This window comes from Cloeon dipterum, chromosome X (genome assembly GCF_949628265.1).
Source record: "Cloeon dipterum chromosome X, ieCloDipt1.1, whole genome shotgun sequence".
In the NCBI taxonomy this organism is placed as follows: domain Eukaryota; kingdom Metazoa; phylum Arthropoda; class Insecta; order Ephemeroptera; family Baetidae; genus Cloeon; species Cloeon dipterum.
The window spans coordinates 16,545,629-16,570,119 of NC_088790.1; the positions used below are offsets into that span (position 1 = coordinate 16,545,629).

The 24,491-nt window shown below is 38.7% G+C and overlaps 1 protein-coding gene across 5 annotated transcripts; it reads left to right on the forward strand.

Annotated features, from left to right (window-relative positions):
• Positions 1-951: 951 nt before the first annotated feature.
• Positions 952-20,943, forward strand: LOC135945877 (nuclear receptor subfamily 2 group C member 1-A-like). Of its 5 annotated transcripts, none has more exons than XM_065493806.1 (10): positions 952-970; positions 16,676-16,897; positions 17,512-17,691; positions 18,072-18,299; positions 18,484-18,629; positions 18,693-18,910; positions 19,156-19,318; positions 19,478-19,574; positions 19,625-19,885; positions 20,238-20,943. In XM_065493806.1, exons 2-10 carry the CDS (start codon positions 16,708-16,710, stop codon positions 20,339-20,341), a joined length of 1,587 nt encoding a protein of 528 aa, XP_065349878.1. In that variant the 5' UTR covers positions 952-970; positions 16,676-16,707; the 3' UTR covers positions 20,342-20,943. The 5 variants fall into 5 exon arrangements, with proteins under 5 accessions (XP_065349878.1, XP_065349876.1, XP_065349877.1 ...); XM_065493804.1 differs by lacking the exon at positions 952-970 and adding an exon at positions 7,605-7,764; XM_065493805.1 differs by lacking the exon at positions 952-970 and adding an exon at positions 8,645-8,744.
• Positions 20,944-24,491: the final 3,548 nt, after the last annotated feature.

The following is a 24,491-nucleotide window of genomic DNA, read 5'->3' on the forward strand; positions in this document are numbered from 1 at the left end:
CTCGGTGACCAACTTCGTAAGTCAAGGTTGAGGTCACAAAAATTATGTCAAATTTTTCAACAAGTTCAAGCATACCCTAATTTTTAGATTCCAAATAGCCACAATGTGCCCCATACACTTTCCAATAATTATATCAAAAATCGGTATTAAGTATAGGCCTGTTTTTGAATTAATTTTTTCTCCCTTAAAATTGAGATTTTTTAAATGAGGCGATTATGTGCAGATTTTTAGCGTCTTTGGCTTAAATTTAATTGAATTTTTCTCTTTTCGAGGTCAATTACGGGGGCTGAGACTCTCCATAAGGGGGTGGAATTTTCAAATTCGTCAGAACGGAGTGTCATTTAAGCCACGATAAATTTTATCTTGGATTTAAATTGCATTGTATTTCTCTTCCTTTGGTCGTAATACCAACAAAGTTTACGCCATATTTGTTCATCGGATAACCATTCAAATCAAGTGGAAGGTAGGTAGAAAGTGAGATTATGCGCGAGTAACTTTTTGATAAATTAACAAGAAAATACCTGAATTTAATTCGCAAGGGAATTTAAATTTTCATAATATATTAAAGGAAGTTAGATTTTAGGGATTAAAATTCTGGGAAAATATCACGGGGTACGCCTAATAAATAAAATCCAACTGTTTCCCCCTGGAAGCATTTCTCTACAAGCCGCTTACAGTGCGTATTTTCAACAGCTGCGCGCCTCCAATTTCCCTGTTTGTGTGTTTTTCCGCTCAAGAGGCTGGATGAAAATAAACCATGCGCCGTAAATCAAATTACGCAGGCCGCGCGCCGCCGTGTCTGATGTGCGAGGGAAAAGTGCGTTGGCGTCTGCTTGCGTCCGGCCGCGGCCACTCGGGCGGTGCAGGGCGCGCAGACGCGGTGACCCCCGGCCCGGCGCATTCCCCTTCCGCGACGGGGGGTCGTGAACTTTGAACTCGCGCGCAGCACAAGCACCGAGTCCACTCTCAGGTAAGCACGACTCTCAGCCTGCTCTCGCCGCCGCGTCGCGAAATTCCCTCTCGCGTCGTTCGTTTCAGCGACGCGCCACATCGTCAGGTATTAATTTCTCTGCACCTGCAGCAGTTTCGGTGAAATAATTAGATAAGATTCGAGGGGCAGTCTCTAATCAGCCCCTGCGCGGAGGAGGACACTCGCGGATTCGTTCAGCTGACGCGCGTGTGACGTGACCACCGCGGCTGCGGCGAGATAGCTTTTTTCCTTGTAGGGGTGGGTGGTTGTGTATCGCGCGAGTCGCTGATAAAGCATTTCTTTTTTATCAGGTAAAATTTCCAGTCTCTTGTCTTGGTCGAGCCGCGTGTGCTTTTGAGTGGGTTGCTCTGCAGATTTTTTGAACGCTAAATCGATTTATTACTATGAGGATGGTAAAATAGTAGGACTTGTTTAATATTTTTTAAATCGAATTTCGAAATCTGTACATTTCATCCACTTTTAGCCTCTTTAGATGGTTCTAAATATATTTTGTGACTAAAATATATATAAATTTATAATCCCTAAAGATTCAACAAGCACCATCGTTTTTTACCACGTGCTTCCAAGAAGAATTTGCATTCTTTTACTGAAAGCCCATGTACTTGGTCTGAAATGAGTTTGTATTTGTTATTAAAATTTTTTCAATAATTGGAGACTGTTCGAGTGAAAATAATCCAAACGGGATTTTTCCCCGAAAATTTAGATGTGAATCGTATACTTTGCATAAAAATTGAAACACAAATTAAATTGAATTTACAATAGGGGAACAACAAGAAATAGAAGACTAAATTGCAATATAAAAATAATTGTAATTTTTTTAGCCTTCCGTTCCATAATGTTCGCCTATGGGAGTAGTAATCAATTTTATTGATAAATTCCCGCTAACATGTTTTTTCCTTTTTTCATTTTAAAGTTTAAATAATTATAGTTGTTCAAAAAAAATTACCTAATACAGAATGTTTATCTTTGCTAAATTACATTTTCACAGCTTTTTATCTAGCATAGGATATTTTTTTTAATATTTTTCGTTTTACTTAATTAATCACTGAATAAAATTTCTGCGTGTGTACTTATTTTTTATTTTCCTCATAGTTCAGATAAATTCCGAATCACACATTCTGAACTCATTCTTTTCGGAAAAAGTATATATCACCCGGCACTTTTTATTGCCAAAAATAATAATAATTAAATATGTACATATTATTATATTATTTTTAAGACACCAATGGTCTCTAACACAGATAAAAGTTGAGTAAAGGAAATCGCTTTTTGTAATTAGCAGCTTGGCCATCATTATAATTTAGAAAATGGAACAATTAAATCATTAAAAATTATGTATCACAATATTGGAATTTACAGTTGGTAGAAACTTTTAAATGGAAGCGTTTATGTTGCACATTAGGAAGTGATTGGTAACCTTGAAAAGAGCGTCGATTGAAAACACCAAATAATTGCAATGGGTAAAACAACAATAATTCTCATCTGTCATGTCATTACGACGTTGTGTGCAAATTGGAATGAATGATTTTTTTACAGAATTTTGAATCTTAAATTTACGTAATTACATTGGTTGAAAGCGAGCTGCTTATTTTTCTGCGTCTGGTAATATCTGTGGAGATACAGAAAAATTAAAAGCTTGCATATCTCACAATAAAAATATGACCTCCACGAGTGCAACTGCCTTCATAGGCGGCACTATACAAATTAATTTTATATTTATCTGCTCACCAGAAAAAATACAGAATTCTGCAGAGAGCACCATATTTGCAATTAGCTTTTATTTATTGATATCAATTTTTCAACCAATAAATTTTAACATGGTGGATCAATTTAAAGATTAATTACGTGGAGTTGCAAACTCACAATCGCAATTCCTAACATTAATTTGGAAAGAGATAATGCGTTGATGCAAATGATGTGGAATTTCAACTCAACGATTTTATAAGCGCACTCATCAGCAAATTACAAGCACCCTGCCATGTGCATAGATACACACACTCTCTCTCTCTCTCTCTCTCTCTCTCTCTCTCTCTCTCTCTCTCTCTCTCTCTCTCTCTCTCTCTCTCTCTCTCTCTCGAAAAAGATGTGTTTGCGCGTTTCATAATTGCCCTCTTGAGAGGCAAATGCCATTTTTATTCGAGTGTGCCACAATAAGTCTGGCGAGCAACGCCCAACCGAGATGATATAAATATTTATGATCATAAGCGCAGTGAGCAAGTCGGCGGCGCGGAGCCGGGCTTGCATATATGCGGCGGCGGGGCGACCTTTTCGCGTCGCAAAGGGCAGGGGTCACGAATGCTCGAGGGGTCATCCGCGGCAAAAGTGGTGCTGCACAACATTTCCATACGAGCCGTCGCGCGCGCGTGTAATGAAATGATTGGCGACCGTCAAGCCGCGGCCCTTTTGTCCCATTGCTCGTTCGCTGCGTGTGTGTGTGTCAGTCTCGCTTTATTTGTTTATGCACATTTCCCGAATTCGAGTTTGTTTTGCCGCACGTCCGCGGATGACATATGTTTGCTCTAGGTGTGCTCTCTGTGGCCCATCGCCAATGATAAAAACGAGATTTGTGTGCTCTTTGAACTTGTCGCCGCGATTCCGAGAAAAGCTCGATGCAATCATCATGCGCAATATTTGGCATAATGGGTTTCTCCTTGCTCATTTTGGCGACACCTTCGAAATGGCAGGCTGTCACTGAACCATTGCTGGCTATACTTTGAGTCATGTAAATATTAAAAACAAAACAGAGTTTTCCTAAAATTGATGGACAAAATATTTTGAAACTTTATAATCTGGTTGAGTTAGTGCTGAAGATTGACGGGCCAAAGAAGCATAGCATATTCTCCTGGTGAATGAACCAAAGTCTGCCCAAAACAAGGGACTGACAAGAAATATAAAAGGTTATATATTTTTTTCAGATAATTTTCACGGTTGTTAGAAAATATTTTCGACAACTTAAAGTTATTTTCGATATTTTGAGTAATAGAATGCTTTCTCTAAAGTGCTCGTTTCTATTTCATTTTTAAAATCAATATTTGTTTAGAAACCCTCAAGTAAATTTATCTATTTTTCTCCCTCGTGACAACTTACTTTAAATTTCTTTATTGGTTGGGTGTTTTTTATCAACCTCAATAAATATTAAAACAACATACATAACATGCCAAAATGTTTAAAAATTGACCCAGAAACATTGTTGCGTGTCTTTTACATCATCTCATCTCGCATCGGGAATGATTTCCAAACGACGAAATTCCGAATTAGCATTTAACATTTAGGGACAAATCAAAATGCAGCGACCTCTTCTTCCGCTGCGACAAATAGTGCGCGCCTGCATTTACGCACGTCAGAGCATAATCTTTTGCATTTTAAATTTTCTAAATATTATTCTCGAGGTCGTGACCTTTGGTGACACATGTGCACAGTTTGCGCAGCCAACTTTGGCAGCGGCTCAAGAGCAGGAGCGCGGCAGCGGCCAAACTGCGCTGCTTATCCTTCTCATTTCAATTGGAAATTTTTTCTCGGCGTCCATACCTTTGGTTGAAGCGCTAGCTTATGGTCAGGGGTCGCTGACATAAATTGGCCCACTTTGCTGTGGATTTGAATTGACGATTTTCTACTGCGTTTTACTCATAACTCACCGATGGATAAGGTTACTGTAATGACAGAAGTGACAACATTTTTCCAATAGTACTTTTGAGTATACGCAGAAAATTGGGAACCTGAGATTGATTGCAGAACAGTTTTTGTTTTGCAGTGTTTGGTGGGATAGAAACTTTAAATGTAGGTTCAATTACAATTATTTTTTATAATTCTAATTTGGGTTCAAAATTTAAAGATGTTCAGTTTTAAAGACTAAATTTGTGCTCAAAACACGTAGTTTTTTTTTGTTTTAGTCGGGCCGAGGACTTTTTTCGGTCTGTTCCCTTCTGAAGTGCGGAGGGCACTGCCAAAGAAAAAATTTACTATCAATTTTACTTATATCTTTTATTACTGAACAAAAAAATTTATAATACTCATTTTTTATTGATAATTCATAATTCCTTCCTGCACATCAGCTGGCTCGATTGCCGTCCATTTATCGCATTTATGTCGACGTGTGAATAACATTAATGAGAGAAATATTAATATCAATTTATGGAAGTAATAAATTAATGGAATTTATTTTTTCCTCCATGATATTCTGTATTTTAATAGTAATTTTTAAAACAAACCGATTTTGATACAATTATATAATATTCCTTAAAGATGTTTGTTGACCAGAGTAAGGCTGTGTTGTTCCCGATTTGTTGAAGGGATAATTTCATAAATTCGAGATCAACAAAATATTTTTGGATTGCATCAAAATTTAAATTTTTATCTTATATCTAGACTTGGTGACTTTAACTATTCATGCTATTATAATATTTAGCTTTAGCTTATCCACGCTGCACTTTTCTCTTTTGGGGCATTCACGCTGCGGATGTTGAGCAATAAGAGCATAATTTAGCCCGGTTTTGGGTTCGTCCGTAAAAGGAAGAGGTGTGTAGATATGAGTGTTCTAGCGAGTAACCTGAGTAGACCTTTGCGTTCAGGGTTACACACCGTACGTTAGTTGTGCCGCCACATCCTCGCGCAGAGGGGTGGAGTCATCCGACAATATTTAGCTCGTCTGTCAAATGAAAAACCCGATGAAACGTTAGGAACAAATTTTCTTTAATTTAAAAGACTCGGAATCGGAGTACTTACAAAATCATGATAACTATTTTTTTTCAAATTAAAATAAAATTGTAATTGTTTAACTATCTCGATTAGTTTTTACTTATCAACTGTCTTTTGTACGTAACCCTATTTCTGACAAAAATTCAGGATGTTAAATTGGTACAAGGAAATCCAAAATTCAATTCTGTTTCAAGGAGTGGAAACAGTCGACACCGCGGAGAAAATGAAAACATTATCCACTTTCGCGTATGATCCAATTTCGGAAACAATTTCGTTCAGATCTGCGCGTGGCAGAGGCAGTTTGTGGAACATTATTAAATTTCCACCGGGTCAGAGAGTCGACGAGCGCTCTTGTTTCGACGACGAAGACGAGAGAGCGAGAGGATGCTTTTACTGCTCGCGCCGCAGCGGGAAGCTGCGCAGAGATCTCAAAGCGAGCAAGCTGGTTTTCGTTTGAGCCCTCCAGACAGGACTGGTTGAGGTGAAAAAAGACAATGAATGTCAGGCCGCACTCGCTCAGGTCGGTCGACCTTCCTCTTCCTTTTACCTTCCACCTGCACTGACGTCACGCGCGCGCGCTGGCTGGTCTCTCTCTCTCTCTCTCTCTCTCTCACTCGCGGCTACAGAAGCTGCTCTTTTTTCTAGCAGCGCGGCCCGAGCAGGGAGCGCATTTCTGACTTTTTTATGGGCTCGATCGCCGCTCCCCTATCAACTCTTTGCCACGCCAATTATCTCTATCGAAATGTACACTCAATTTGCTGCCAGCTTTCGTTTACAATATTCATGTTTGACTGTTTGGCGCATTTATGAGAAAACAATTTATTAAATTATGCCGATAACCTTTTGAAAAGGATGGTAATTTATAGGTGAAAAATACTATGAAAGGACATTATTGAATATACCTTGAGAGTGATTTTATTTATTATATAAAGCAAAACTAAATTTAACTTAACCTTGTTGTAAATCCCAATGAATAAGTTATAAATAAATCAAGTTCCAATTAATAAAATCTAATTTAGTCGTACAGCATTTTGAAAAAAGTTTAATCTCTTTGAAATATGGAGGGGGCAATTGAAATCACCGTTTTTCATCTCGATTGGTTCTTTTAATGATGTATTAATGAATCCTTAACTGTTACAGTAAAGCTATATTTAAAAAATGAACAGAATATTAGAGAGCAGTCATTTTTTATTTATTATTCAGATTTAGAGAAAAATAAAAAAAATCACATTGCATCATTTGCCGCTCGGAGACAACATTTTTTCTTGAGTAAAAAAACTATTTTGGTCAAGGAAACGAACCAAAAATATTTTTATGCTGATGAGTTTAACCTCAGGGCAAATAACGACAAATATGCGGTTTCCGCGGGGTTTAGCTTGTTGTTTAAGGAAGTTTTAGATGGTTTATTTAAATTATTTTAGTTTCTTCGCTTCATTTCAATATAAAACATCTTTGATTTTGGCGAGACTTGGACAATCACGTGCTTCGATTTTTTATTCGAAACTTGAAGACAAAAAGTGAAAGAAATTCGCCATTGAAACCGCAAGCTGTTCTATTCCTCGAGACCAAAAACCTAAAAATATCCTTGATACCGAGCAGCGGACTAAAAATATGCATGTAAAAAGTGTGTAACACACAGTATTGAATTATTACTGTTTGAAACAAATCGAGAAGGTTTTACGGCAGCAGCTCGTAAATTCATAAACATTTCCAAAAAGCTAGTGGTGCAGATCGACCTGAAATCAATCGGGAGAGGTGAGGGAAATAAATAATAATCAAGAAAAAATGAGAGAGAGAAACAAAACGTGCGCGAGGAGAGAAATGCCGCGGCTATGTTGGATGTCGCGAGACTTCCTGTGCGCGACTCAAGGTCTGCGCGGCGGTCGGTTCGAGACAGGTGGCGGGGTCGGGCGTGCCCCCTCTGCCCCCACCGCCCCGCCGCCACAAGTGCCGTCAGTCCCTCGAGACCTGTCGGCCAAAGTGCACCCGAAAAGAGAGTCTCGCGAGCCGCGCGCTGGATTTTCCCGAACGTCGAGCGCGGAAAACTCGTGTCCGGGCCCAGCCAGCTTGCGTCCCAGGTAAGCAAGCCCACGTCCTATGTGCCGGCCCACCGCGGGCCCGTGCCCGCGTGGAGGGGCCCCGCCTAGGCCCCGCCCGCTGAACTGGTTTGACCGATGTCCAGGTCACGGCCTCACCTGACTGACATTCCAGAGCAGTGAACGGCTCTAGTTTGTTTTATAATTTTCATGTCGGCCGCGCGCGTTTCTCATTTCTGCCGCGCTGCGTTTCCCTGGTGGCTACTTTTTATCTGATTGTTTTCGAATTGCTTATTCCCTCTGGAGGACGAGTCTTCGTTGGTGAAGATTAAAGAAGACTTTTTTTACGTTGGTTCAAATTAAATCACAGACATTCTCAAATATTGTATAAATTTAAATTCAGTTTTTGTTCGTTGATTCTTAAAACTAGAAATTTTAATGAAACAGGGCAACAGCAGCTTTTTTAGAAATATACAGGCAGTGCTAATATGATTTTAATTTGTGTGATTTATTTTGCAACCGACTGCCTCAATTGCAAACATGACATTTTTGTAGTCATATTTATAATTTATACCAATTAATGAAATAAAATATTTACTTCTTAAATAATTTTGAACACTAATATTCTATTTAATCGCTAAAATATGAGGATTAGACGCGAAGAAATTAATTAAACGTAGACTAATACATTCCACGTATTGTAATAAATATTGTAAATGCAGATAGTTAGAAAATAAACAGTAAAAATATTACTATTTAAAACGTCTCTTTGAAAAGATCATTAATTTGATCGCCAGAGACGTAAATCCTAATCAATCCGCACTTGTTTCACTTCTCGGAATAGCTGAGCACGCATACATACACACACATGCATAAATAGCGCATTAATATAGAAAGAGGAGCGATATTTATCGCGAGCAACACGATGAATATACACGGTCTCTCTCTATCTCAGGAGTAATTACGACGAAAACAGAGTGCGCAGCTCGTCAGGTGCAAATACATGCACGGATGGGATGCAGGTAATTAGCGGCGTATTTGTCAGGTGCACCTACCGACAACTCGTCCGACCAGAAGGTGCATAAGTGAATTTACATGCAAATCCAGTCGTTAATGGAAAATTGATTGGCCGATCCTGATTAATGGACCAATTAATCCGCCACGGCTTTCGGCTGATCTTTGCTGATCATTTCGAGCTTCTGCGGAAGCTCGACCTGTTGCGTTGCCAACGACGGAATTATGAATTAATGGTCATAGGAAACCGTTTCAGGGCAGCTGAGCTATTTTCTAGAAATGATGCTGCGATTTCAGAGAGCAAACGCGCTGCACTGCGTAATTACTGTTATTTCAATTGAGTTATTCGTCAAACAGTTTTCATCAGAAGGTGCAATTTAAAATCCTTGCGTTCCTTCTTTTTTATTACTGCCCGTAAATAAATGAGAGCAACTCTCGTAAGTGGAAAATTCTTTCTGAAATAGCTGGACGGCCTTAATTAAAATCTATGTGGCGCAGTTACAAAATTTTTTAAGTGTTTAAAATAGTTCCTTGTGAGGAGCAGATTGCATCCTGATTTTGCATCACAATCCCAAGGCCGAGCGGGCGCGAGCGCAGCCGCTTCGTATCGGCGTCGGGCTGCAGCACAAAACGAACGAAAACGGAACTCAATAACCCGTAATTAAGAGATAAAACGCGCGCGGCGCACGCTCGAAAACAAACCTTTAAACCTAAGGTAACACGGGCAGCAGTCTGTAATAATCAGACAAAAGCGGTCATAAGTCTGGAAAAGGCGTTCCACGCACCACGGGCTATTTTGTCTAAAGCGGAGCATGTTGACTGATAACTTATCTTCGACTCATTATCGCCGTCGGGTTAGCTGAGCAGGTGAGGCGAAGGTGTTATTATATTGACTGCCGCCGAGACTGCGTTGACGGACAGCTTTAACCGAGCGCAGTGAGCATTTTCCTTTCTTTCCCCCATTTTTTGCGTGTGCACGTACACAGAGCGTTATTATTTGCGTCTCGGATTGACCTCGGTCAGACGCACAATTTCATCCGAGAGCATTGGCACGCAATTGCTGCCTTTCTGATTGATCGCTGCTCGCTTATGAGCGACGTGCGGATGTGACGAAGAAAAGCGAAAGGCGTTGAACTCTTGAATCATCCCTTTATTGAAAGAATGGCGACTGGCAGAGAAAATGTTTTGGAAACGATGAACCGACTAATTATTTCGAGAACGGAAAGGTCGAAAAACATGTTGTCTTTTTTCAAACCTTTTAATGCGTGTTTTGACCTTTAGACCTAAGAGATTTTCGACTCACTTTACCTAATATGGTCCGTAAAGTATTTTTACAATCAGCCCTAATTATTTTTAAACCACTAAATATAATTAAAAGAGCGTACTCAATTGACATGGCTTAAATACGGTCATCAGCGCCATAAAGAATTTTTGCCTAAACTGCTTTGAAAAAATCATTCTATGTTTTTGCTCCTAAGGATGACATAAATACATTTAATTTGTAAAATAATGGTCTTTATGAACTAGAGGTTTTTTGTTAGGGAAGGTTAAATCCCAGGGAGTGAGTGGTGCGGTTGACAAGATTTCGTCACTCATTTCCTCTTTTCGTTTTGGCTCAGTAATCAGTAAAGTAGGACGTTTTCAATGCTAATTCCAAAATTTCTGGAATTAATACTGTGGTTATAAATTTTGTTTGGAGGTAAAATACTGCTGATGAGGCGTGTGGGACCGAAACAGCTACTGAGCGTGTTATTTAATTTTTTTCCTTTCAAAATTATCCCGAATTAACTTCCACGCAGATTCTACTCTGTCGTTAATTTCAAATTTAAAATCAGAAAACACAAAAAATTAACAAATAAACTTTTTAACATCTCGCAAATGCCATTCAAACTATCCACTCCTTTAATATGTACCTTCTGAAAGCTATTTATTTAGTTTATCTAGAATTGAAATCGACATTGTATCTTCTTTTTAGATGGGAGCGTGTATAATATTCGGAAAAAGTGACCCACAAAGTGTCTCGTCCGCCGCTCATTTCCGCTCGGTCCTCCTGGTTTAGAGAGGCGCTGCAATTACTATCCGCTTTCCGGCTGATTACCATTCACTGAGCTCACACATACACTCGTAAACAAAGCGGTGGGCAAACGATCGAGCGAAATACTCCAATTTTTACGGTCACTCGATTTCCTGCTCGGCCGGAGGCAGCAACGCGGAAAGCAGCACTTCTTTTCTCGAACCGGCGCGAGAAGGAAAACGTACATTCTGCTCCTTTTTTGTGGCGGACGCGACCGCCGATCGGCAGCATTTCCCGTGCGTTCGTTCTTTGGGCACCAAAGTGGAGCGAGTGACCGAGAGCAGCAACCACGGTCGCACCGCAGGCAGCACACCGCTCTGACCATGACTTAACCTTTCGCCGGGCTAACCTTCAAACCGCGCGCGCGCTCTCTTCCTTTTTCGTTTTTTCCCTCGCCACCAAAACACGATCGGGGCCTTGAAGAGACGGCCGAGCCAAATTATCTCAAAGCACAAGTGCAGGCCCTCCGGAGGCAAAAAGTTCCTGACCAGTCGGCACAGCAGCAATTATCGGCCGCTTTCTTGCTCACCCTGCGCCTTTTTCGCTCGCCAATTCCTTTCGGGTCAGCCCAGCAATGCTGCTAAGCGGCAGTTAGCAGCAAGGAATAAACGATAAAAGCTTTTTGACTTTGCCATTACTTCAATTTAATTAACTAATTGCTAGCTTTACAAACTCTAAACACAAATTTTTTTCGCAGAGATAATCTAGTAAAATTATTAATTTTCAAATAAACAAATGAAATTACCAATTAATTATTAACGCAATGAGCTCGCGGCGTGAACATCTTTCCTTAGTTAAAAAGAAGTAAAACTTCAGATCGGAAATATTTTTATTAAGTTTTATTCTTCAAGACGAAGTGTGTTTTTATTGCCCCCTTTTTCATTTTACAACTGTTCAAATTTGAGTTCAAACGATAAGAAATGTCGTTGAATGACTTATATGGCTCAAAACTATTAGGTCAGAACATAATCGGTAAGCCCCTTAACAGTTACTATCATCAGACTTCAGACTGTATTCCGTTACCTGAAAGTCTTGTGAAATAGATTAAAATATTGAAATAAAGTGCAAATTTTATAAGCTTTATTTTATTTAAAATCATAAGCATGTGATAAAGGGTAATAAGCTAAAAACTCAACTCAAGCGGGCAAAAGCAAGCAGTTCTGTTGTCATGAAAAAATTGTTGTAAACAACGAAGTCGGAGATAAGCGATAATATGAATTTGAAAGGTTCCTTGTTATCCGATCCAAGTGGTAAACACGGTCTTTTGTTTCAATAACAGGCACATCCCATGATATGGGTCAACTTTCAAACCAAAGCTGGAAATTCAATTTGTTGCAGACATTGAATTTATTTTTTTTTTCGATGTTTTGGCAGAGTTTGAAATCTAAAGGAAAATAAATTTTTTGAGTTCAATGTGGATGATTTTGTCAAAACAACATTCGCCCTGCTCCTTTTATATAAATCATTATAAACTCAACTTTTAAAAAAATATCAAATAGGGAAAAGATAGGATCGTGTAGCTTTTATGGAAATCTTCCACAAGGATTTAGAAAAATTCAGTCAGGGTGCTATCATTAAAAGGAAAATTCATCATTTTATCGGTTCATTCCAGTGCTTTCTGAAAATATTAAGTGGTTTTCTAGATTTTATAGTTTCACATAATTTTGTGTGTTGCATGTGAATACCTTTCCTAGCAAGTGCGAGGGAATTCGGATTTATTTTGATTTTCAAATTCTATTTTTGATTCTATTGAAAGAGCCCACTTAATAAAGTCTCAATAACATATATTTTTTTAACAATTTAAAAGCTGAATTTCGCAGCTGCCCCGAAATGCTGCCCCTCGGCATCGAAAACCAGATTTGGCATTTCCGAAGCTGCTGCTTTGTGGTGTGGCTCTTGGCCGCTTACTTCCGCTGACGATGCGGAAGGTAAAAAGGTCGGCTTGCGAAAGACGCGCGCGTTGGCCAAGCAGAGACTTATTTGTGCACAACAAATGTGTGTGTGTATCCACTCGAGGCGTACAATGGCATTGCCTCGCCGCACGGCGAAGGACAAAAGATCGCGAGCGTTTTTCACAAACCGTGCAAGAGTGCTTTGTGTGCTTTGCAACAATGCTTTTACTGACCGCCCGTCCGTCCGCGCGTCCCGGGAAATTACGCAACAGATCGCGTCGCGAATATTGATATCTCCGCCGCGCGCTCTTTTCCTTTGCTTTGAATGCGCTGCCCGTGCCTCTCTCACCCAGACAAATTCATCACTCATCAGAGCTAGAGCTATTGATTTTTCTGCATTGCTTTCCAATTAGAAAAGCTTTCAGCTTTATTTAAAACAGGTTTCACACTGCATTTTTTAATTTCAATCAATGGGTCTCGGTAAAATAATTATCTGTGTTTTCTTTTCACATTCAGGAAAAAGAAGCAAAAATCGACAAAAAGGGCAATTAATTCTACCGGCGAAAACAGATAAGGGCGACGCATTAAATCGAGAATTAAATAAATAGCGAAACAGAAAATATGAAAGAAGAAAAGGTGCCACAAGAAAACAAATTTAGAGACAGGTACTGGTAAATTTAGAAATATTTCGAATTTGACAAAACTGGGTACATGCCAACCCTGCAGCAAATTACGAAAATTCTGGAATGATTTCTCGTTAATTTCCAAAGGTGCAGTCCAGCTGACTCTTAAATTTGCTAATTTTTGCTCCTCATTAACTTCTCCCTTTCTTCTTCTTCTTTTTTTTATAAATTAGACGATTTAATATACAACATATTTGGAAATACTGAAAGTTTTTCGAAACATATGTTTCAACTCACTTGTCCCGTTTATCCTCTTTAAATAAAATAATATCATCAATTTGTACATTTTGGCAAATGTCACAATATACAATAACCTCAAAAGAATTAGAACAAATGGTCGTTTAGGGAAGCTGTGCTATACAGATACTAAAAAAAAACCGGAAAATCCTTGTTGCTAATGCATAGGTCAATCTCTAAGGATTCAGTTAAAGCCTAAATTGACCTTGGTAGCACTGTAATTTTTTTAGAAAAGTGGCTGCATAGTTAACATAATTTGTAAATGGCGAGGACTGTCTCCTTACTTGTAATCTTAATTTATTCCACAATAAAGAGTTTTCTCCAAAAATTGTCATACATACACCGTTGGATAGATCTTGACGAAACAAATTGAAATCTTCCTAAGAATGTAATCAAGCGCTGTAAATTTTGGAGAAATTTTGAAAATTTTAATATTTAGTATAGCAGGCCAGCAGGGTCCTATTTTGATCATTGCAAATCGCAGATAAATTGTTGCCAACAATGCTGAGAATTTTCAATTGTTGCCCTATATCAATCCGTTCTGAGGAAAATTAGGTATTTTAAATTAGGAACTTTCAAGGAACAAATGAATTGTAACTGAATTATTTGTTTCTTTAAAATATTATAAAAAAAATAGAAACTGCAACAACGATCATAGTCACGTGTTTGTCATCAAGGAAGTTCTCTAAGGAAATACAATATTTTCACAACTGGTGAGACCATTGATCGAAAATTTAAAAACACCGAGGCACAAGAAGGAATAAAGTTTCTCACTTGACGCGGTTCGCCGGCAACTCTGATTGTGAGAGATTCGTTCTGCCAGAATTCCCTGGCCGCGGTACTGGTACACTGAGTTGCTGCTCGCTGACTCACAAAGGACATTTATAAACTACCTTTCTCGCCGCTTCTTCTCTCTCACTCATTATAAAAATCACCGACAGACGCCGTCATCGAGCAACCGGAAATCTGTCACAAGCGGCGCATTGTAAATCCTCACGCCGGCGGGATTGGCAAATGACAGGCGCCGCTCGCATGTCGATCGCATCCGGCTAACCTGCAGTCTGAACTGACCTTTGATCACAAACAGCACTATCAGTTCCAACGCACTAAAGTGGCACGAGTCAGAGGATTTATTGCTCTTTAAAGATGTCTCTTCCCAGAACTGTTATTTGGAGACGGTAGTTACATGGTTTAGTCGGTTCATGAAATCGGTAATTGATACTTACTTGCCACGCATTCCATGATTTAAAGTATGTTTGGACGTTGATTCAACGAAAATAAGTCTATGTTTGCTTTCGAACTATAAATTTATACCGTGTTGCAAGGTATTTCCCAAAAAATAGCATAATTGATAAAATCATGAATGATTTTAAATTGTTCTCGATCAGTATCCAAAGGAAAATGAAAGTTATGTTAACAATTTGAAGGCAACTCCAATACCGTGCGCGCAATGAATTAAAGGGTTCAATTTATGCTGGTATCCAAAATAATGCCGCAACCAGGAAAAAGAATCAGCAAATGTGGCAGCTCAACTGGAAAACTCTATTGAAAAGAGATAAATTATTTACCAAAAGAGTGAATGGAACAAGGAAAGTAATAACTAATGGCAATTTTATTAACTGCAAAGTCCTAAAGAAAATTATTTACTTTAACTTAAAATTCTCCCGAAAATGGGAGAAAGAGCTAAATTTTTCCCAGGTTGCCGTTTAAATTTGTAAGTAAATCAGCTCTAAAGTTTGCTTTATAATCAAGTGGTGAGCATTGTCTCCATACTTGAAAATCAACATTTATTTTGCCAGAAGAGAAATTAAGCTATTGATTCGCACGTTGGATATCAAATCTAGCAAAAAATTCATTGATAAACCGTTTAATTTTTTGAAAAATATTGCAAAATTCGAGATTTAACTGTTACTCGGTCCTGACTTCTTTACTGCGCATTGTAGAGACAAACTGTTGCTAAATTCCACAAAAAATAGACTCAATGAACTACTTTCCACTATCCAGCAAAGTAAAATGTTCTTAATCGTTGGAATGTAAAGGAGCTCCCATTAAACCAGAATAATTTTGTGCTCGACCGTTATTTAAATTAATTTTACTTCATTGGTGGCTAAAAATTATGCTTTATCATCCACAATATATACCAGTTTTCAATTTAATCCTAGCTTTCAAGAAAGACAGCTGACAGTTATGGTGAAAAACGTGAACTAATTCTTAACTTGTCGCAAAGCCAGCGACTTCTGCGGCACACACACACACACACACACACACATTGCGAAAAGTGACAGGACGATAAGCGGCGGCAAAAGAGGCCAATTGCGGTTCGATTGTGGGCCACACGTATCTGCTGATAAAACGCACGGAGCAGCGTCTATGCGACGGCCCGGTGCGGGTCGCGGTTCGAGGAAGGCGATTTTACAAATAGGCAGGTCTGGAGGGCTGCGATGCTGCCTCTCCGGTCTATTTGTGTGTGCAGTTTGACGTCAGTTTGCCGCGCGCGGCCGACGGTGTGTGTGTGTCACACTCACCAAATAATTATCACGTGCGTGTTGTGCGGTAAAGGGCACCTTTCCATTGACCTCTGCCTCTGCTTGGCTGGGCAGGTGCAAAAATAAAGCATCGGCGGCCGCACCGACGCTCGCTGACGCAGCTTATTGCTCCAATCCACGTCACGATTTCTGTGCCGGACTGAATGCATTTGGAGATTTTTTGTCTTTTTTTGTCACGATTTAAAATGCGAAACGGAGACAGTTGAAAAGGAAATTTATAACAATTTTAAGTAAAATCTAAATTTAATTTTCCTAAATTATCCTGACTCTGCTCTTTTTATTTTCCCTTCTAAAAATTGCGGTTATTATTTTTTCGAAATGATCTCAGTGTAATCTAACTGAGAAAAGTGTGACGCTCGCCTGTGTTCCAACGCGATAAGTCATGCTCGGCTGATTACTGAAAATTGTGATGAATGACATCACCTCTGACACTCTCCTAGCAAAGTGTCTTTAGTTTGCAGAGAGAAAGGAACTGTTGAACATTCGGTGTGGCTTTCTGCTCCGCAGGTCGGCTGTGATGCTGTTGGACTGAATCTGCTATGGTCAAGATGGACATGATGCAGGAGGTGAGGTCTCCGCCTCCGACTAGGCTCATCCTGGAGCGAATCAAAGCGGAACACGACCAGATGGGCTCCCTCCCCTTGTTGGCCACCGCGGCCGAAAAGGCGTCGCACAGAACCCTCTGCCTGGCCGCGGAGCTGTGCGTCGTGTGCGGAGACAGAGCTTCGGGTAAGTTGAAAAAATAACCGAACAATCTAAATTAATTCTCCTTTCGGTTTTTCAGTTTCACAAACTTTAAAGGAAAAATATAATTCAAACGAAAATAGGATACTTTAAAGACAAACATTGAAATACATACAAGATAGCTAATTGTAGTTACTAATGTAGTGAAACCAGTTAGTGGAAAATTTATATTTGTATTAAATTGGTCGCTTCAACCAAAAATTTAAAAAGATAATTTCTGAAATATATAAATTTATGTTGAGCTAATTTTAAATAGAATAAATTAAATACATTGATTTTTTTACTTTAAAAAATAAATTGCAAGAAATAAAAAGAAAAATTAAATCACTTCAAAATATAAATCTTAAAAAGTATTTTCTTTCTTTTAATAGCACTTGGTTTATGAATGCAAAAATACAACAATAATACAACTACCTAATTCTATTACTCTTTACTCTGATCATAGATCAGAAGATTAACTGATCATAATTGTTTTCTATCGCAGTTTGTTTTAATTTCTTTCTATGCAAGTTTATAAATCTTTCAGTGCTCAGCGGCTAAAAAAATAAACAATAATTATTAAAATTTTTGAGCTAATGCAGAGATGTTACTGCTCACAGGTCGGCACTATGGCGCCGTCAGTTGTGAAGGGTGTAAGGGCTTCTTCAAGAGGTCGATCAGGAAGCAGCTCGGCTACCAGTGCAGAGGTAGCAAGTCTTGCGAGGTGACCAAGCACCACAGGAACAGGTGCCAATACTGCAGACTTCAGAAGTGCCTCACCATGGGGATGAGAAGTGATTGTAAGTCGACAATAATTAATTCTGAATAGATTAGACGAGGAATTTTTGTTTTTACCATGCAAACATGTAAAATCATCCAATTTTTATTTATAAAATTCTTTTCACTAAACCAATAGTTATAACCATCAGCATCTTTTAGTGTTTTTCACTTATTTTTATTTTTTTTATTGATCCAATTTATTTATTTTGTTCAAATTGATTTTTTTGCCTTCTCAGGATTTTAATAGCCATTTTTTCACTTTTTACACCAACTTGCATTGCTCGAATTTTGAAAGCGGGCAACCCGCGAGACGGAGCCGTCCCGCGGGTTGCCTATGCAGCAAAAATTTCGAGCCGGTGCAGTCTACTCGCCTTGCTAGTCTCCAATAAGTTTTCGCTAGTGTGCAAAATGCTTCCAGCCGTGCAGCACGAGCGCAAACCCATCGGGGTCAAGAGTCGCGACTCGGCCTCAACCCCTTCAAGCCAGAGGGAGCAATCGGGCTACGCGTCCAGTTCGAGCCGATACTCGCGCGGCGTCAAGGACCTGATGGGCCGCGCACCGCCGCCCGGCATCAACCTGTCCGAGCTCGGCCTCATGAGCCACCTGATCTCTTCCAGAAATAGTTTTGGTAGGAAATCACAAGAAAATTTTCGTTTGTTAATTTATTCACTTGCGCAAATTACGGGGCGAATATTTTCATAACATTTGCTGGGGAATTATTATTATTGTTAGATGTTGTTCTCAAGTTACAAATGAACGTCAAAATTAATTTACCTAATATTTTTATTTAATGCTAAAATTATTCATTTTAGGTTTTGATCCAACCAGACGACAGCAGTCACCCATTAGCGCAGATGAAGAAGCCTCCGGGGACAGCAGCGGAGGTGACATCACAGACGCCATGGCAATGGCCCAGGAGAGGGAAGCTATCACACGAGCCTTGGACACTATGGTCCAAGTAAGTCAAATTTAACATTTTTTACACCGTGATGGAGTTCTGTAATTATTTTTTCCTGTGCAGAATTTATACCACCCTGCGAACGGCTCAGAGAACGGCATGGACGAGACGGCGGAGATTGAAGGTCCAATCATTTCCGACCAGCAAATGTCGTTTAATCTGCAGGTGCCCAACCAGATTCCGCCATACTTCAACAACCACTTCATCTGCGAGAGTGCCTCCCGGCTGCTCTTCCTCTCTGTCCACTGGGCAAGAAGCATTCCTGCTTTCCAGATGCTCAGGTATAATTTATTAAAAAGTAATGACTTTCGGGCCGCGTGGAAAATTGACTTGTTTCACAAATAGATATTCAAAGCTAAATGATAATTTTTCTTGGAATGCTTCAGTGTGCGAAATAGGTTCAAGATGAATTAAATTCAACTAAAAGCTTTGAAACTGATAAAAAAAGTAGAAAATGTCTCATGTTTCTGTGATATTAATTTTTTTAAAACTATGACAGAGTAATAAAATAAAACTTGTTTTGCAGCGTTGAAAACCAAATCGAGTTGGTCCGCCACACTTGGCCTGAATTATTCACGCTGGGGCTGACGCAGTCTTCAGACACACTCTCCGTCCAGTCCATCTTGTGCACCGTTCTGTCGAACCTGCAGGCCTGCCAGGACAGACTGTCACCTCAAAAAGTAAAAGAGGTAATAAAAATACATCGTGAAATACAAATTGAACTGCAAAAAAATCTTCCAAAAAAAAACTGAAAACCCCTTTAATTTTACAAACGTCCATTAAAAATTATATTAATTAATTTAATAATGTCTATCTATTCTTGAAAATGATGAAAAATTGTTTTACAGATTTGTCAGCTGCAGATTTACGTTAACATCATGCAAAAACTGAAGCTCTCAGACCAAGAGTTCGCCTACATGAAAGCCTTAGCCCTGTTCAGTCCTGGTAAAAATTATAATCTGAATATCTAACTCTTTAACTCTCGTAATATTCAGATGTGCCAACCTTGAGTTCAACCTCCGTGATCTCCAGCATTCAGGACAAATTGGTGCTGGAATTCAAGAGCAACTTGTCCGCCTCAGGAGATTCAAAACGCTTCTCGCAGCTGCTTCTTCGAATGGCGCCTCTGAAGGCTTTCCAGGCGCGCCAGCTCGAGGACATTTTCTTCTCCGGTCTTATTGGCTCGGTGCAAATCGACAGCGTGATTCCTTACATCATCCGCATGGAGGACGAATTTTTCAATGGCCAACTCACAGGTATATAACTAAATTTGTTTGAATTACTTTTATTCTGACCTTTGGATTCAACATCAATCTATAAAAACCCTTCAATCTAAAACGGAATTTTATTGCGATTTTTAAAAAGCAATTTCAATTACCTCTAGTGTAATTATTTTAAGGGACTAGGAATCAAGCCTAATAGTTGCTAGTCTATCAATGAAACTACGTAATATTGGATGACAGTTATAAAAATTTTAAATTTACAAAATGTATGTACAGTAAAAATTACATTTTTTCAATTTTAATATGGATTAAAACAAAAATAAACTCTACATCATTTTTAATGTGTTTACTGCATTTTTTTTACAAAATAATGGCTTTCTTACAGGAAATCCAATCAACCTGACATCCCTGAGCAGCCGCAGGTCGGCAGACAGAAGTCGGGAGGAGGAAGTGATGGCTCAAGATGTAGATAACGAAGACTCGGAGTAAAACTTGTTCATCTCTTAATTAGTTTCACTTTTCTGACACTCACAGTGGTCTCAAGCTTGTGTATTTTGTGATTTCCAGTCATTTAAGGCAACTGTTAAGTGGATGGTATTGTTCGACGAAATGTAGTATTATTTTAATTTATGAATTCATACAAAAACTTGCAGGAGCGGTTTGCGCACGGTGCAATTCAAAACAGTTGTCTAGTCTGTGTGCAGGTATTTTAAAAAGTAATGCGAAAACCACAACATATATTATATGTGTGTATCATACTTAAAAACGCAAACGCAGCCACAAATGTCCATGTGCCTTGCAAATTATGAGAACTCTTCCATTGTACACAGTTTGCAAAATTATTTTTGGCACAACCAAATAGCAAAAATTAGCAGAAGTCGATATTTTAGCCCCGTGGAGCATTATAGACGTGCAGTTGGAAAGCAGTGTAGCATTTAAATATGTGAAGAACTTTACAAATATTTTGGTACTCTCGTGTTATATAAAGTTAACAAAAGTAATGAGAAGTCGTGATTCTAGCGGAACATAATGTAATGTGTCCAGATAACTGTAATATAAAACTGAAAATAAAATTGGTGATTTATTCAAAATCCTCTCTTTTATTGATCAGGCGTGTAAAAACTGTTTCAAGAGAAGGAAACTCTTAGTCAATGCGGTAAATTTATTTACTTCAAGCACTTTTCAACGATTCGGGTTGCTAAAAGTTATGCAGGTGCTGGCATATTGTGGAGTTCACTTTTATAGAATATTTTTAAAACTAAATTTTCGTTCAACCAAAACGATTATTTGATCTTTTACAAAACCGCAAATAGATCAAATTCTCCTGAATTCAACATACTGTTCTTTACAATCAAAAACAAAATATCTTGATGATATTCCTAATGAGGTCTTTTTTGTGATGGTCGTTTATAAATGCCAGACATTTTCCTCGAAGCGAACAAACATCATCTTTCATTGCATTGCTAAATGTTTCGAATCAAGGTTCTGAAATCTTTCTGTTTGTTCATGAATTAGAGCTTTGGACCACAGAAGTAGCAGAGCATTAAAAAGTGACGATTATCCGGCATTATAATTTCAAAATCAAATTTGAAATAGTTGATAATTTTGTAAGCTTTCCGTGTATCGTTTAAATTAGTTATAATTACTACCACAAACTCAATTGATTTCTAAATTGGCTAAACTAACTATGCATACCAAATGTTTCCTTGTCAAGTGGAACTGTGAATCTTAAAAGACTAAAATTATCAGAAACAGCCAACCAGCAGCTACATGAGCCAAAATACAGACCGGAATATGACTTTCAAAACCAAAATTCTATTAATTCGATTGTTGAAACTAATAATTCCAATCTTACGCGGAATCTGAACTGATTATAGTTAATTTCAAAGACGATGAGGTTTCAACTTTGTGTTTCTTGGAGCATAAAAATTCATTCGTTTGATGTTCCTCTGTTTATTGGAGAACTAAACAAATATTTACCGGCCGTTCAAATTTACAACCTCATGAACAGGAGTCAGTCAAATGTCAAATCAATCCAAGAGTGTTTAAACCGCATTCCAAGTATTTCAAAATCGAATTTTACTCATTTCGCGGAAAACAATTAAATTATTTTCCACCAGGGAAAAGCAAGAGCGGAATGAATGAAGTGTGGCGCTACTTCCTCATACGCCGACTTGTTGGTCTAATAAAATTTCGCGTTCCGCTCTGCAAATGTGAGGTAATAAACGGGCGCGGGCAAAATTTACACGCATGTCTGATGCTTGGCAAATTATTCAGCTGGGAATCGCGTTACACGGAAACAAGTGACGCTGCTTTTCCGGGAAAACCCGATGTTAAAAAGTAGTATCCGCACCACCGGTCGACTACAAATCTCAACGTGTGCTTCCTCGAACTGTGCCGTGCAACTTTTGCCGCCGCACAAAGGGTCCGCACAGCCTTCATTGTCGGCTCTTTGGCCGCACGCCCGACACTTTGGGAAATACGAGACTTGGGAATTCTAGTCGATCGACTGAACACCTACACGTAACAGCACGCGGAAAACCGCAAAAGCGGGATTTAAAAATTGTGTTCAGAGGTGTTGAGGTTTTAAACAGGCAAATAATATGCGTTACTCAAAATGTATTTATAAAGATGAAATCTCGAGAAAAACGATTGGATCATTCTGAAAAAAAAAATTGAGAGTTAATTTAGAATTGAAGGAACTCTGTCTTTCAAATCAGTTTTATTTTTTCCTTGTGATTTTTTCTTACACATTCATTTCCAACTTACAATAAAATTTTCTTATAGTTCAGAAAAAGCTCAGAGAGTAGTACGAATAAAAGAGATCAGAATCCTGAATGACGTCACCCGTTAAAAGAGGATTTTCTATCAAGAATCATCGAATTTATGCAACCTGCGCCGCGCTGGTGACGGGCCAATTGCCGACACGCGCAGCTTGCGTCAAATCCGTTTCAACGCAGTTAGTCGACTCACCTCTGCACGGCCATAATTATACCGTACCATTAGCTTACTTATCCAAGCTGAGCTAAAAAAGGCAGCGTTTTCATCAGGTTGTGATACAAAACAAATAAAAATGGCCCAATTACAGATGTCTATTTATGGCTTATCAGCTGGCGCGGACAAAAAGGATCAAAAATAGCCGGAATTATGCAAAGGCGTGTTTCGACAGAGGAGGCGGAAAACTGCCTCGCAAGAATTCGCATCAAGACGGTGGTTTTACGATTGTTTGCCGAAGGAAAAACGGCGGCGCCGGTCGACGCCCCACGCAAAAATGCCACCGCAGTCACACTAATCGCGCGTCTTGATATTTATTTATTATGTCACACATTATCTATATTTCTCAATGCGAGTGTGTGTGCACGCGGCTAGCCAGTGAGTATTTTTGGGCGCCGCGCTAGCGTGATAGAAATCAAAATTTAGCCTTGTGACGTCACGACGGCCGTGTCACGCGTGACGTAGAACGCTACTTGCCGGCACGTATCGCACGCGCGTACTTGCTCACCGCCATTCATTATGGGGCCCAATTTACTCGCCGAATAATAGTAAACAACGAGTTTGTAGGCGTTGGAACTATTTAGGATGGCAAAGAACGAGTTTTTGTTTATTTTAAAGAGCCATAAATGCGAATTATGCTCAATTTAAAAAAAATACTTTAAAACAAAATTATAGTAAGAATGTTAAAATAATATTTCTTAACTATATATAAAAAATTGACGTAATGAAATGTTCCTGATGGTATATACTAGAGAAGAAATTTATTTTTTCCAATGAAAAAGAAAAATGTTTTCTAATAAATTTACACTGAAACTAATTTTAAAAAATTACTAATTGTGAAGAGCGAAATTTTAACAATTGTTTAACTCATTCCTGACCCTTACTGGTCAGCCACTGTTCCAGCTCTAAGGCTTTACTTGCAAACAATATTCATAGCTATAGGGCTGTGAATTTTAGATGGGATTTTTTGCCAAAAGTAGACATAATTTAAATTGTATTTGATGCAAAATAGGAGGTTTTATGCGGTTTGGTCATATTAGCCCAATATACACAGTTCCCTATTAAAATAACTTTTCATCGATGCCAAAAAACCTTAGGTTAGAAATTTCGATATGTTATTATCTTGTCAAAAGAAATTATAACAACCTAGCGTGCCCATGCCTTCATTGGCACACATATTAATAATTGTACTGTCTTAGGGAGTGTTGCAATGAAATCATGAACTAAGAATGTTAAAAATAAATTGGAGGGGCGTAGTTACTTTTATATAAATTTTGACAAACAAAATTGTAACATAAATGAAAACTTATCGTGATTTTTTAGTACTTCTAGTAAATTTCTTTGCCATCAAAACGGAAAAGGCATAAGTTTTTTTCCATGTTTGCACCACGAGTAAATTATTTGAAAACGTGTAAAAGTAATAGCATTTTCTTTGCCGGAACTTAACCTAAACTGATGAAAATAACAAAAAAACGACTTTCGCATATAAAAAATAGCAATAAAACCATTAAAAATTAGTTACGGGCTAAACAAAACAAACTCATCAATAATTGAAAACGATTGAAAGGACTCATCACTAACAAGAGAGCACTAATAAATAAGCAAGAGAAAAACTTTGTAAACATCGCCACACGCTCTCCCTTCA

Bases quoted from the DNA above. Each gene is read 5' to 3' on its own strand.
- LOC135945877 (XM_065493806.1), top strand. From the start codon at position 16,708: ATGGTCAAGATGGACATGATGCAGGAGGTGAGGTCTCCGCCTCCGACT. The intron at 18,300-18,483 runs GTAGGAAATCAC...TATTCATTTTAG, and splicing joins CTCTTCCAGAAATAGTTTTG to GTTTTGATCCAACCAGACGA. The intron at 19,575-19,624 runs GTAAAAATTATA...CGTAATATTCAG, and splicing joins CTTAGCCCTGTTCAGTCCTG to ATGTGCCAACCTTGAGTTCA.